Source organism: Microtus oregoni, unplaced genomic scaffold (assembly GCF_018167655.1).
Source record: "Microtus oregoni isolate MIOR12 unplaced genomic scaffold, Mior012 000047F_ref0000412, whole genome shotgun sequence".
Classification (NCBI taxonomy): Eukaryota; Metazoa; Chordata; class Mammalia; order Rodentia; family Cricetidae; genus Microtus; species Microtus oregoni.
Window position 1 is genome coordinate 1,464,809 of NW_024543221.1, and position 15,800 is coordinate 1,480,608.

The following is a 15,800-nucleotide window of genomic DNA, read 5'->3' on the forward strand; positions in this document are numbered from 1 at the left end:
ATATTTAAAAGTTTAGATTTTATTTCAACCTTTTATTCTTTTAAATACTAATTTTATCCTTTCAAACATATTCTACAGAGCCTATGCATGATGGCATAAATCCTTAATTCTATTACTCAGGAAGCAGAGGCAGATGGATTTCTCTAAGTTTGAGGCTAGCTTGTTCTACAAATGGAGTTCCAGGATAACCAGGGCTACAAATTACAACCACCTTCCTCCACTCAAAGAACTCAAAATTTAAACAAAAAAGATTTTGATAGTCAATGTAAAAGGAACATAACACATTCCATTTATTATAAACATATGCATAGTTTATATTGAATAATTAAATGATGCCAACTGCAAGCTTATTTTTAAATTTATAAGTATAATATTTTCATTTAATATACTTCCTTTTGTTTAATGTTTCCACTATTGTTCAGACAAAAAGACATGATGTCCAATTACAACTCCACCTTAAAAGATATTCATTTAATAATCTGAAGATAGGTAAAGTCAGTGTCCAGTGGAGAACAGTCTCAGAATAAACACTGAATGATCATGTGCCACATATGACACTCTGAGTGGTTCCTGAGGGTTTCTACCTCAAAACACAAAACTAAACACTGGTTATTAAGCTCCATTTTATATAAGATCGAATCTATAAGGACTGACTAGTTAAACAACTTGTTCAAAATGCATAGCTTGTGTGAACCTGTTAAAAGATGTATCCCAGAAATATCAGAATCCAAATCTCATGCTCTTCTGAAGAGAACACAGTGTTATGAAACTGTCTTTGAGAACAAGGAGACTAGACCTAGTCCACCTTGCTGTCCTTTCTATTCCTTTTCTGGTCTTTGTTTCTCTCCACTGATTTCTTTTCCTTATGAAGAAATCAAGAATAATTTTCACCTGCTAACAATACTGAGAGAAAGAAAAGATTGGAGGTCTTTTATTTCTTGGCTCTGACATAAGAACAGGATAAGGAATATTCCCTGGAAGAATCCTGCTTCATGGCACTGACTATTTCTCAGGTAAGGAATAGCCAAAGAGAAAGAAATCAGTCTCTCTGGATTCTTTTCAAAGTTGGATCTCACCCTGCACACTAGCAATTAAGTTGGTGATAATAAACATACTTACTTATCAATGGCAAATAACCAACTCCCAAACTTGCCTACATCCTGCTCCACGTTTTTAGTTACTGCTGCCTAAGCCAATTATCTATTATCCTAAGAGAACATTATTTTTTCCACATAAAAGAAGAGTGATAAAATAAATCCTTTTTATTTATTATATGACACATGATGAGTTTAAGATCAGGTTACTAACATTATTTTCTATTCTGGCAGGTTATTTTTCACTTTGTGACCTGCATTCCAAACTGTACCACTTAAAAATACTACTTTGGTATTACATGGAATATTATTTGTGTGTTTAAATCTTGAACCTCTATTAACCCAAAGCACATTTTGTTGGTAAACAATTTCAACATCAATGTTTTTATGTTGTCTACCAACCACATCCTGCCTCTCATGAAATAAATACACCTCTTGAGAATTTTCTAGAATAGCCATTCTTTGCATACATAAAAGTTCTAGTAAAAATACACTGTAGTATTTTTAAAACAATAACTGAAACACAAAATTGACATGCAACATTTTACTAAGAGAATTTTCATATAATAGAATAGTAAGTAATAGAATAGTTAAGTAATTAGGCACAATATTTTCGTATTTATTTATTTATTGCAATAGACTAGTCATGGCCCTTTAAAATCTGTAACTTTAACAAGTAATCTACAACTTCAACCATTTTAAGTATATATTTTGATGACATAACAAAATTCAATTTACTGCTTCAAAATTTTTTTATGCTTAGTATCTTTTTTCCCTTAAAGATAAGATCTCATGTACCCCAGGCTGGCCTCAAATATACCTTTTAGCTGAAAATGACCTTGAACTTCAATCATCTTGGCTTTCTACCATGAGTGCTGAGATTACAATCCTCCACCATCAGATCCAATTTGACAAGGTGTTAGGACTGAACTTTGGGCTTTGTGAATTCTAGGAAGGAAGTCTATCAACTAATCTATTTTTGAATCTTATAACAGAATTTGTTCAACTCTGTCAGTCTATGGCAATTTTGCTTATTCCTTAGTAAGTAAAATTATCAATAAGAATAAGGAGTTATTGATGGAGAAGGAACATATACAGTTTTGTAAAGTCACAAAAACTTTACAAGTTAAACAATAAATATGTAAATAATACAAACTACACTGAATTTTAAAAGGAACAATGACTGTAATATTGCTTTAAATATATTATATGTATATTTTAAGCCATACTATAAGAATAGCCTATAGAAATAGAAACTATCAGTATGCATTTTGGAAGCAGTAACTGTTGCTAGTTAGATGATTCAATTACCATGAACTATTCTGGCATGTTTCAAAAGCACTGCCATTTTAAAACATACAAAAAAATCTAAAAATGCAACCATGGTAATAAATTCTGAGTCCATGGGTTGGGGGTGAGAGAGAAACACAATGACAAATTGGTCTAAAAGGACACTGAGACTTCATAGTTGGAAGACTATTGTGCTGACAATTAGCAACAGAGGAAGCAGAGCACAAAACAAATGAATGAAAAAGGCTGAACTTGCAGTGAAAGGCCTTATTATAGTGCAGAAACATTGTTATAATAAAGGGGTAATGTACTCTCCTCTATGGAACTTCCAAACAGCACCCCAATCTCTTTTCTCTTCCTCTGCACTGCATTTTTTCATTAGCATCTGCTTGATTATGTATTATTTCCAACCCAAAACAACTCCTCTATATCATTTCTAAATACTGAGGTTGAAAGGCCCTTCTTTCCACTCTGGCCTTAGGCCTCATTTAACATTACAAGAAATATAACAAATGGTTTTAAATCAACAAAGACACGGGAGGGGGGAGTAAGGCAGTGATATAGCACTAACAGTTCTGGAGAAGTGGCAAAACATGAGAGCCTCAAATTCAATTTGCAAAAATGATATATATATAATTTACCAAAAATATCCAGAGGGTCTTTTCTCTGAAACTTATTGTCTATGCCATAACTTCTGTTTGTAATTCAAAGAGCAATGTTGAAGGCTGTAAGCACTAGTGATTCCTCTGCATTGTTCCACTTTCCTTAAATGGAAGTAAGCTAAAACTCTGAAATGTATCTTTATATACTAGATGAGAATGACAAGATTTGATCTACGATACTGACAAACTAGTGAAGAGACACAATAAGTCCTTACCTTCTGAAGTTCCCACTAGAAAAACGTTGACCCTGAAGCCCTAAGCAGGTGGACATGCTGCAGTAAGGAGGGAGAACATAATGAGTGCTGGCCCAAAGCCTGAGCACCATGGATGTGTTCACAGTTCTAGCACTAAGACAAGTTTTGTCACACTGCAGACATGTTTTTTTTTTTAAAAAAAAAAGCAACAATGAATGTGTACAATGCATAATAGGCAAGTGCTTAATTAGCAGTAATGTATTATTAGTCGTAGTCTCATTTGAATAATGATTTAAGAATTTGGAATCAACAGTTTTGTAAAGTAAGGACTTTCAAGATGATCCAACTCCTTTATTATACATATGATAAAATTCTTATTTGGGACAGTTATGTGATCTGCTCAAAATTCCACAATATTTTATTTACAAAATAATCATTGTTTAACAAAATAACCACTATATCTGCATTCACTCTGATCTACCCTAAATAGTTTCACCATACTCAAAATATACTCTGAGAATATAAGAGTCTATGTGGATGCACCATATATCAGACCTGCAAGATCACATTTTCCGTGGGTATTGGCTACTTATTACTTGAGGAATCTTACCTTCATATATAATCAAATTGAATTCAAGCTAAGATTTAGAGTTACTTGCTTTGAGACTGTAAGAACATGTTTAATGTCTATAAGGCAGCTTTACTATCTAATTTTTCTTTAAAAGGAATAATGTTTAAGCCATGCTTCTCATGGTGAATATATTTACAAAAAGTCAAATACGTAATTCATAGTAGGTTTTTTTACTGTCAGTTCTTTCCTTCCTGATAGGAAATTTCCTATTTAATTTTAAGATGTGATTAAAGCACCAATTATGATAGGCACAATTCTAATTATTGTATTTAAACTACACACAATCTCTATTTTCTAAAAATTCAAGCTTTAAGTTGCAAAAAATGATTTGCTAAAAAGAAAGTCAAGGACTGTATCAGATAAAAAATATATATACTCAAGCAAACATCTTGTACATATTTTATCAGGTCATAACTGATTGCATTTGGAAAGCAGCAGGCAGAATTGGTCTACCATTCAAATATGAAAGGATATCAAAGAAGAAAATACAAGGATCAGCAATAATAAAAGATAACAATACAAGGACCCTTAACTCTGCATCAAAGTTGGCTTGGTATCTCGTGGTCTATACATTTAATAAATTCTGGCCCTAATAACTAAAATATACTGACCTATCAATAAGCAATTCAAGGCAAAACAAACTCTACAGTAAGTTCACAATGTGTGACTTATTACATACACCTTGATTAGACAGTGCTCAACCCAACCATCCTTCTTCTCTCTACCCACATTACTACACCATTCCCACATGAATGAAATATTTCAAGAGATATCTATCCTTTGCAAGCTAAGAATTATATTTAAGAGCATTTTTAGTTTAAAAATATTACCCTTAAGATGAGACTTTAAATGCAATATTTATTTTATAAGTTACTAAACAAGACAAGAAATAGCAATGATACTAGAGAAACTGTACATGAAACACCAGGTAAGCTAACAGAATTCCTAACTCTGGCTTTAAGAAAACAAATACCTGGAGTGGGTAAAGCAATCTATTAACTAATTCAAGTGGCATGTTTCTTTCTTTCCGGTATACCTCTGAGGTGGTTAATTTTTTTGTTTTGTTTTGTTTTTTGAGACAGAGTTTATCTGTAGCTTTGGAGCCTGTCCTGGAACTAGCTCTTGTAGACCAGGCTAGCCTTGAACTTACAGAGATCCTCCAACCTCTGCCTCCTGAGTGCTGGGATTAAAGGCAAGTGCCACCACCGCCCGGCTGTGATGGTTAACTGTATGTCAACTTGAGTCACCTAAGAGGAGGGAACCCCAAGTGAGAAATGCCTCCATAAGACTGGTATGTAGGCAAGCTTGTAGAGCATTTTCTGAAATCGTGGTTGATGTGAGAGGGCCTAGCCTATTGTGGGTGGTGAAGTCCCTAGAAAGGGACAGGTAGTCCTGGGGTCTATTAACAAAGCAGGCTGAGAAAACCATGGGGAGAAAGCCAGTATGCAGTATCCCTCCATGGCCTCTGCATCAGCTCCTGACTCCAGGTTCCTATTCTGCTTGAGTTTCTGCTTTTGATGATGAACTGGTATATAGAACTGTGAGTGAAATAAACCATTTCCTCCCCAAGATGCTTTGGTCATGATGTTTCATCACAGCAACTGTACCTTAAGAAAGAAACCCTTTCCCTCCATATTTTTCACACTATACAGGGACAGGAAAAGAACATACCATGAAGCTCTGATTCATTCCTGAGGATTCCATACCCACTTAATTCAAGAGGGAAGTTACTCAGGCCAAGTTTCTGAGAAATGATTTTTTAATTAGATTAGTACTGTTACCTAGAAGCCAATCTGTCCTTTAAAATGTTACTATTTCTCTAAACAATCTCCAAAGAGATTTTTCTGACAGTCCAATTTCTAATGAATCTCCTAAACTTTATATTATAATTGTAAAACCTACTCCAACTCCATATTTTAATCACGGAACATTTCAAACACTAATCTCAAGTGTCACAGAGCATTTTTGCTTCTATATTACAAATTCTTCAGGTACTGACTATGTCCTGTTCTTTGTGGAGTACTGAAGCTAACATGGAATTCAAAGTTCACATTTTGTTTGTCATGCATGTAACTTCTGGTTCCAACAACTATCAAATAAGCTTGCCACATTTTTCTGAACCTTTTCAAAATAGGAAACACAATATATACCTATAAGGTAAGGCTTAAACGAGATAACATTATCTGAAACGGTGTGGCACATAATAACATTTTTTAAAAGTTTATTTCCTTCCTTCTTCATTTCTCTGAGTACTCGGTACAATGTTAACATGACACTCCCAAAAAAGCTTTCTAAATATTCATTAGAACTTAAGTTTTCTAAAATATGTAAATATTATGATGGCTAATCTTGGTTTTCAACTTGACTATATCTGAAATTAACTAAAACCCAAGCAGTTAGACAGATAGACACACTTGTGAGGGATTTTTCCTGACTGGATTATTTAAAAGGTGGGAAGGCCCACCCTAAATCTGGGCCACAACTTTTAGTAGCAGCACACATAAAAAACCATGAAAGATGGAAGCTTTTGCCTTTTGCTTTCTTGCCTTCACTCACTAGTAAGTTTATCTATCTTGTTGCTGAGGCATTCCTTCACTGGTTATTAGAAACTACTTCTTCAGGAACCCAACACAGAAAGCTAGCAGCACTCCAGGACTTCCCTGGGACTCCAGCACCAGACTGGAAATACTCAGATATCAGTCTCATGGTCTAAACAATTGCCATCAAGAGACAGTCACTGTTCAACTACCTGAATCAGAGCCTATAAACCACTCTAATAAATCTCATATATTGGTATTTCCACTCTACCAGCTCTGTTCCTATAGAGTCTAAATACACGTATTAAGTTAACACACATGATAAGCAGTTTCAAATCTGAGTATATATATTTGTAAATTGTAATTTAGGAACACAATAGCAAACAAGGAAAAAGAGTCAGAAGAACATAAACAGAATTTAGTAACAATTATAGACAGACCATCTCTTAGAGACAGGTAAGAGATGACTGACCTTGGGAAACCTGTGGCAGAAAGAGAAGGGTAGGAGCAGAGTCTTTTTCTGCTGGGGTCTGCCTCCATCATGGTGTCACAGATTGTAAGATGATGTGGCTTACCAGTCCTGGCCTGCTTTCCTTAAAACCATAACCTACAACATTCTCTCCCTTTCTAAACCAATAGTAATTCAATTTACAAACAACTTAATTTTAATTTTTTCCCAATACATAGTAAGCAACGTTTTTTTTAAAAAAAAAATTAGAAAGACACTGAAAGACTGTGAAAAGAAAAAGGCCACATCTGACTACACAAGGGCAACACTTGTCGTGTGGGCACTCCTCAGCCTGCAGAAACTTCATCCCGCAAAAGTCATTTGACTACATTGATCCCATTTCTGGTTTATTTTTAAATAAGCTATCTATTTCTGATAGTGAGATACACCGACTACTAGACTTCATTTCTCATTTATCTAAGTTCCCTCACAATTAAGAATAAAAACACACCTAATCTTCAAAGGATTAAGTATATAAAATACTCTAAGAAGTCATTCAAAGAAAACCACTAATAAATTTTCATAGAACTGAACTCAACAGACTGTGGCAATTTACATATAAAATATTCATAGAGGGTGTACCTCGTCAAAAGAGTTTCCAAATATGTGTTAGGCAATGGATTTGATTTCCACCACTACCACAACAAAAATTATGGAATATTAAGGCATATATAAAAATATTGAAAAGATATAAGGTATATAAACATTGATATGATTATTTTTATAACTCTTTATAGATAAGTAAAAATAGTAATAATTCAGCTTCCCCATGTAAAAAAATGGAGCGCAACTCTTAAGATTTTTTTCTGAGAAAAGGAATAGTATTTGTACAACGTTGTTCCTGACATATCCTATGCATTGCCTCCAAGTGCTGCAGAGATGGGAATATCTGGAACATAAGAAAGCAATAAGGAGACTGTTAACACAATCCAGGGAGAATTAAAAAAAAAAAGTCTGAGCTGGCTGGTAACATAAAGCAATGACTGACAGTGGTTTTTTGTTTGTTTGTTTGTTTGTTTGTTTGAAGATGCACACCTATCACCACACAATATAACCAGATGCTCAAGCAAGGTACTAATTTCTGACTTAAAATGCTTATGTAATTAATAATACCTTTCTTCTTCCAAACCCTATCATTGAGAGCTCCTGTTAACAGCTCAAAAGTAAACTCTGACATAACTATAGAAAATACATGTTGCTTTTTTACAAGTCTATAACATTTATTTTCTACGAAAATTAATTTTGGCAACTAAACCTATTTTTTCTTCCCCTACTATATGTGCAATGTTAATATGATATCAAATTCCTACATATAAAACTTTATGATATAATCCTGTAGGCATCAAGTAAAATGATCAACAAACTTTTAAAACTGAATTATCCTGAACTCTCATAATCCATATCTATATATGCAGCTTATGGCTTTCTAGACATACTGGGTTGTTGCTAAGTCATAAATCTCTCTCCCCATATATCTTGATTAGAACTAAGAACCGATTTTTCTCCATATCTGATAGCTATATTTAATGTTTATTCAGGCATAAAAGATTATTTCGATGGTTTTAAGACCCATAATTATCCTCTTTAAAAACAAGGAAAAAATGGGTTAGACAGAGAACATTCATTTTGTAAAAATGGTTTAGAAATGTAGATGTCCTTTTTTTATATAAGATATTAAAGAAAAGTTTTGGATAAGAGACTTTTTCGGGATGGACCAACATGTGAAACACGTAAGAAGGCAAGAGTTCTTAGAGGTGCTTCTTGGGGACAATTGCTGGTACACCTGCCTCACACCATGTAGAGTAAGAAGAAAACATGGGAAAATGGATGAACCTAAGAACATCTAGGTAGTTACTCACTCAGTCTTCCATAAAGGAATTATTTCTACTTTGTAGATTAATAATCTTTGAATTCAGCAAAAAAGATAATGGCTGTAAAGTATCAGGGACCATGACTACTAAACAGAAAAGCTGCTTTTCTTTATGTACTTGTGACAATGCTTATTTTAGCAGTATTTTTCAACCCAATATGTATATTTTCTCAAAGATGACCTCAGATGACCTCAATCTATGATTATTAGAAATAAGTCAAGTTGTAGATTGTACTGTTTTAAAAAATATATACATTTCATCTCTCCTTCACTGCATTTAGGAGATGCCTCATTCACAGTCCATATTTTATTTAATACACTCAGATTAGAATAAAAGCCAATTGTTGTTATCCACATCCTTTAGAACTTTATGAATGTCCATTCTGCATGCCAACAGGTACTTAGCAATTTAAGTACTGTTTATTATTACTCTAAATCTATGAAAAGGGAAGATGAAAACTTCCTGCTATTAGTAGATCTTATATATGCTCCCTTGACACATGTTTGATGCTTGGTGCTTAGCATGGAGCCCTTGGGAAATGGTGGAAACTTTAAACAATGGGCCTCCTGGGAACTTATGTTATTGGTACCATAGTCTTGAAGGTGGCCATTATAGGACCCTGGTCCTTTCTCTTTTTTGCTCCCTGATCGTAAGGTAAAGCACTTTTCCCTGGTACATGCTTTCACCACAAAGCCATGCCTCGCCGTGAACCTGCACTGAGGACAACCTCAAAAGTTATGAGCCAAAGTAAACCTTCCTGCCTTCAGTTGCTTTTTTAGGCACTGCATGATAGTGAGAAGTACATAATAACTAACATAATATTCTAGTATGAAGACAGGGAAAAGAACAACATTTAAACAATAGAGGTTCATTTTATTTTTAAATATATATGAGGGGCTGGTTCTGTGCCAGTGAGGCTGGTACTTATGGAGGCCAGAGGTGTCAGTTTCCCTGAAGCTGGAGTTACTGGCAGTTATGAGTCACCTGATATAAGGGTTGTGAGTTGAACTCAAGTCAATATTATACACTCTTAACTACTGAGCCATCTCTTCAGCCTAGAGTATAGAGTTTTAATCCTGATATTTAAAAAGCATTACCTAAGATAACATTAAACAAAACTCTGATTTCAAAGATTTCATTTTTTATATAAAAAGAAGAAATTAACACAATATGTTCTCAGATCTTCAAGAATAACCATTAAAGTCATGATATATAGACACTAGGAGATAAGATTAAACTACTTCACCTAAAATAACTCAGATGAGTAAGGTGGGACATATTCATGAAATAGATAACCAAAAAGATCACACACACACACACACACACACACACACACACACCTGTTTGAGAAAGGCAAGGGAATAATTTTGAAGGAATGAATGAGCAAAGAAATTTAAATATTAATTAAAGGACAAAAGAAAATTGCACAGCCAAATAGAAGTTAAGGCCATTCCAGTCAGAAGACAAGCGAAGGAGTAGAGGAGCAGCAAAGTCCCAAGGGAGTTGTAAGCAGCTCAGCAGTGTTGAGCAGAACAGCAGACAGAGAGACATGAAGCAGGAGCTGAAAGAAGAGGCCAGATTGAAGAGATCCTGGTATGATACATTAAGGGAGCTGGATGTCATCCAGTAGGCAATGGAGATCCAAAGCAGGGTTTTCATGGGGGGATGGATGGCATAGTTAGGATGTAATTTTAGAAAGATCATTTTGACAGACAAGTGAAGGAAGAATATGAATGGCACAAACTAGAGGCAGAGAAGCTAATAAGAATCTGCATCAGAGAGTAAGAGAGTGATTCTTTCCAGAAAAATCATTACAATTCTTATGTTTGAACCTACATATTTGAATCTAGTATGTTCAAATACCTACATACTTACTATGTAGATTCAAATATAAGAATAAAATCAGCAGAACTAGATATGAACTGAGAGTGTGGTAAAGATATGAAGGAAAAGAAGAGAAGGGGAACAGATCCAGGTTTCTGCTCCAGCAGAGGCAGAACTAAAACACTGAATAATTAGGGGAAAACCATCTTGAGAACAGTCTAGGACAAGTGAAGGCTATAAAACATCTATGGTGACAATAACTTAATAGTGAAATTAAGTGAAATGTGACAACATAATTCTCAGGAGAGCTGCTTGGTCTGAATACATGAAAAAGTGGGAATAAGGTGGACAGTTTGTAACTACAGTTCAGGAAACATGTGATCAAGTCCTGAGCCAGAGGTTTCTTAAATACTATATACTTTACTGTACACAAATTATCCACAATGCAAAGGAAAACACAAAGACACAGAGAAACCACACAACACAGAGGAAAAGACGATCTCAAATCTTGGTCAGCAGATAAAATGTAGTCTCTCTGCCAATCTAGAAAACAAATTAAAACTGAAAATTAAGTTTAAGCTTAATGAGGGGTTTTTACCTCGGTATTTAAGGAAAAAGGAAAGCAAGAAAGTCACGTTCCATGTTCTCACGCCCATCCCGTTTCCCCTGAGCAAGTCCTTAACCTAGTAAAGCCTTGCTGAGTCTCCGGTGCAGCAGGTCTTAGCTCCTCCTCTCACAAGTACCATTCCTATTCCTAGGGAAATATCCTCATCTATGCAGTTCTCAACACACAGGCCTTGCTCAGGTCTCCCCAACCTATTACCATTATTATAATCCATTTTCTCAGTCATATTTCCCCATGATTATCTACCTCTTCATTAATCCACATGCCTTGAATTCCATCGCTGGGGATGCCGAGGGAAGAAGATCTCTGTCAGTATGAAGTCAGCCTAGCCTACATAGAAAGTTCCAGACCAATCAGGGCTATACAGTGAAACTTTAGTGGGGGACCCAAAACACAAAAACATACAAGTCTTCTTTGAGTCTTAGTTTCTAAAGTCTAGACAAAAATCAATGCTGAAAAAAAATGGATGTGTATGCTTTTCTTTTATAGAGTTTATAGAGTCCTTAGCCATGAACTCAATATAGGAAGAAAAAATGTTTACTCTCCTCCCCCCGTTAGAAATGAGGTAACCACTGAAGAAATCAGCAAAAGTGGTTTTGATGAGATAGAGAAGAGAAGCAGTTAGATACAGCAGTTAAGAAGTAGAATTAGGGGATGGAGAGGTGATTCAGTCGTTAAAAGCACTGGCTGTTCTTCTTGAGTTCAATTCCCATCAACACATGGTGGCTCACAGTTGCCTAGAGTGATCTGATGCCTTCTTCTGGCATGCAGGTGTACATGCAGATAGAGCACTCATGTGCATAAAAAGAAATCCTTAAAGAAAAGAAAAATGGAATCACTGAGAATAGAAGGATTTTGAGAATTTTTTTTCATATACTAGGGAACTAAACCCAGTCTTTTTGTTTTTTCATTTATTTGTTTTTCAAGAGAGGGTGTCTCTTTGTTACAGTTCTAGCTGTCCTGAAACTCACTTTGTAGACCAGGCTGGCCTCTAATTCAGAGATCCACCCGCCTCTGCCTCCGAGGCGCTAGGGTTAAAGGTGTACATAACCAACACCAGGCTCAAACCCAGGGTCTTATGTATGCTAAACATGTACTCTACTACTGAGATATACCCCTAGCCTGGGCAATGTTATGAAGAAGGGATGAAAATCAAATATAAGATTGGAGAGAAAAAAAATTAAATCTTTCAAGTTTTTTAAAAAAATTTTTCAAATGAGTAAAAAGCCTGTTTCTGTGAAACTGTACTTAAGTCCACATATATGTACATATTAGCACTTGTGTATGCACATATATGTGACAGCCAGACTACTTTTGAGGTAATCCACCACTAAAGCTGGAGTGCACTGATTAGGCTGGTTGACCAAGCCATGAGCTCCATGAAGCAGCTGTCCCTGCCACTGGAGACTTAAAATAAAGGCATGCTCTGCTGCACCTGTTTTAGAGGGTGGCTGGGCCCTCATTTCAAACTCAGGCACTCATTTCAGCACAGAAAGCCGATAAATCAACTGACCCATCTCCCAAGCCAGATTATGAAGGAACATTTTTTAATTAGTAAAAGAACAGGGGACTCCAATTGTAGCTATCAACGGAAAATATAGTATTTCTAATATATCTGAGAAATACTAAGCTAGTCAAATTCTTTTAAATTTTAAAATTTATTTTTATTTATGTTCATATGTGTCCGCCTGCTTATCCAAATGTGTTCCCCATGCATGAAGGTGCTCATGGAGGCCAGAAGAGGGTGTCAGATCCCCTGGAATCAGAGTTTCAGATGACTGTGAGCCATAGTCAACAAGTACTATTAACTGTTGAGCCATGTCTCCAGCCTCATTGAGAACAATAATGCAATGTAGGCCAAGGCAAGTAAAGAACTATCAGCCAAAGAAAATAGGGTGTGCAGGGTTTTTTCCTGAACAATGTCTCAAAAAAAATTGTCACTCTCTGCCTTTAATACCTCCTCCTTTGTTTGAATTAGTTTTTATTTACTTAATCTTCATGGGCCTGCTTAAACTCTACCTTACAAAGTCCAGGATGCTGATGAGGGAAGTGTTCCAATCAGAGTTTAAAAAAATGACTAGAGAGAGAGAGGGAAAGGAGTGGGGGCAGGAGGGAAGGAGTGGGGGGAGGGAGAGGAAAATGGGAGGCAGGGAGGAGGCAGAAATTTTTTCAATAAAAATAAAATAAATACTTTTAAATGCAAAAATAAAAAATTGATCTGCTTCTAAACACACTCGGGGCATGTGCCAAAGTTGAAATTAGGACCTTTTCTTTCATTCATGTCCTTTCAATTAAGGTATTACCTTCCTTAATTATGTATATAATTTAAGGTTACCGTAAAGCCTTACAAATTAAAAAAATTAAATGATGGAGTCATAGTAAGATCTAAGGTAATAATCCTGAAAATTTGGGGTTCAACTATAACTTTACCTGTGAAAGTCAAGTACCAACAAGTATTTGGTTGTGCAAGTAAAATTACAGATGTCAACCACTATTTATTCTGTGGAAAAGCTGTCAGTCACTAAGTAGGATCTCTTTCCACAGTACACATTCATTTCAGCCTCTGCCAGTGGAAGTGTGAGAGCAGATGTTGGCAGACTGTGACATACAATATGTCTTTAAAACTTGTTGGGGTGTGAAATTTCATAAGGTCAAAAAATGTTGCATTTTGATCAGCAGATAGAGATTTTTCTGCACTTTCAGAAATTATTTATGACAAACCAATAGAACTGCTCGTAAAATAAATAAACTATTTAGGCAGTACATGGAAACTGCTTAAAAGATTAATTTCTATCACCTTAATAAACAACTGTTCAACCAAAATACCTTTAGACTGAAAATACATATCTTAAAACAACTTAAAAACTCAAAAGATACTGTTCAAATTGTCAAAATGATTTAAAATAATTTCTTTCTTAGTAGAGCAATTAATATATAATGAACATGTTTTGATGCTGAAAAGGCTGTTTTCCTTAATACACACATGTACAAGCACATACAAAAAATGTGCATGTATAATTTATATCATGACAGGGAGCTTTCATTTCAAAAATAAAAAAAAATCCACAAGAAAATTTCCTGACATGAATGAAGAGGGTTTCAAATTAGTTCTCAGGGAGGATCTGGGAGACATATCCAAGAGGGCAACGGGCATGATCAAAACATGTTGCATATAAAAAACTTTTAGATAAAAAACCTGGAATAATAAAGTTAGTATTCTACAATTATTTGTAATTCCATATTCTTTTAGGTTTATTTTTAAAACTGAAAATAAAGTTTGAAGTTCCTATAAGGTAAAATTAATTTTGTAATACTTAAATGTTTTATAAGATTTTCTTTATAAGATTTATAAGGTTCATAATTATGTTTATAAACTTCAGTTTTACCTCCAATTTTTTTCAACTATATCTAACAGATAAAATCCAATTAAAACAGAGTACAGGAGATTGTCTAGTTAAAATTTTTATCTCTACCTAGTTCTTACATACTCAAATTTGAACTTAAAAAATGCTCTATCTAAATTAGCACAGCAAGATCCTTTTATTGGATCAGTTAAGTATAAGCCATTTAAGAGCTTGGTCATAACATGAAAATAAGTATAAAAATAATCAATGTTAATATTATCACAGTCATTTTGTTAGCTATTAATAAGAAATACAACTATAACTAAAAATATAAAATAATTTTAGAAAATGACTTCTAATAGAAAACATTTCTATAATCAATCAACCAACCAAACACTGCGACGGAATTCTGGAGGAAATATAGTAAATAGCATAAGATATTAGGCCCAATTTTACAGTTCCTTATGCTTATTTTATAATGAAAAACATAAGACACATAGTTGGGCAATTATATTTTTCATATTCAAACTCTAAATATAAAAATAATAAAACTATATTGCACTGCATAAGATTGAAGTCTCTATCTTAAAGAGCTGAAAATTCTTGCAGAGTTTATAATTTCTTTGGAATTAAATGTAAACCTAAACTTTTGTACTGGTTTTTCAGATACATTAACACATATGACACATAAAGCCATGCAAATAAATGAACCCAAGATGAATTAACAATTGTTATATACTTACTTGCTACAGAAAAGTTGTTGAGGGGATAAGGTAAGTCCACATCTTGAGGTTTCTCTTTATAGCCTATGAATGAACCATCTGTCTTCAAAAGGAAATATCTTGGCCTCCAATTTTTTATATATTCTCCTACATGAAGAAAGCATACATTAATGCCAAAAAATGAAGTCACTTTTGTGTAACAAGTAAATTATGATATAACATGTCCTGAACAGTGGCCTTCAAAATTTTAGTGAGGCAATTTTTTTAACTTGACTTACAAAAGAAAGTCTATAATTAAAATTCAATAAAAACCAAAACAGTTAGTTGTTTTTAATAATTTAATACTTTGATTACTCATCTGCACCATTTCTCCTTCAGAAAATCATTCACCTGAAGACACATTTTGTTCATTTTTTTACTTTATCAGACAGCTGTTATAGCATATTTTCAGCCATTTTAAAAAGCACTGGTGAATAACCCACAATATATTTGTGAATT

General features: G+C 34.4%; 1 protein-coding gene across 4 annotated transcripts in view; it reads right to left on the bottom strand.

The window, feature by feature from the left end:
- Positions 1-15,800, bottom strand: part of Akt3 (AKT serine/threonine kinase 3) — a 248,082-nt gene that overhangs the window by 117,444 nt on the left and 114,838 nt on the right. For 3 of the 4 annotated variants that reach the window (XM_041635417.1, XM_041635416.1, XM_041635415.1), the window contains exon 3: positions 15,324-15,449. The exons of the other annotated variant lie outside the window; for it this stretch is intronic. In XM_041635417.1, the coding sequence (XP_041491351.1) occupies positions 15,324-15,449 (126 nt within the window). The remainder of the gene's footprint in view (positions 1-15,323; positions 15,450-15,800) is intronic. 4 annotated transcript variants of the gene reach the window in all.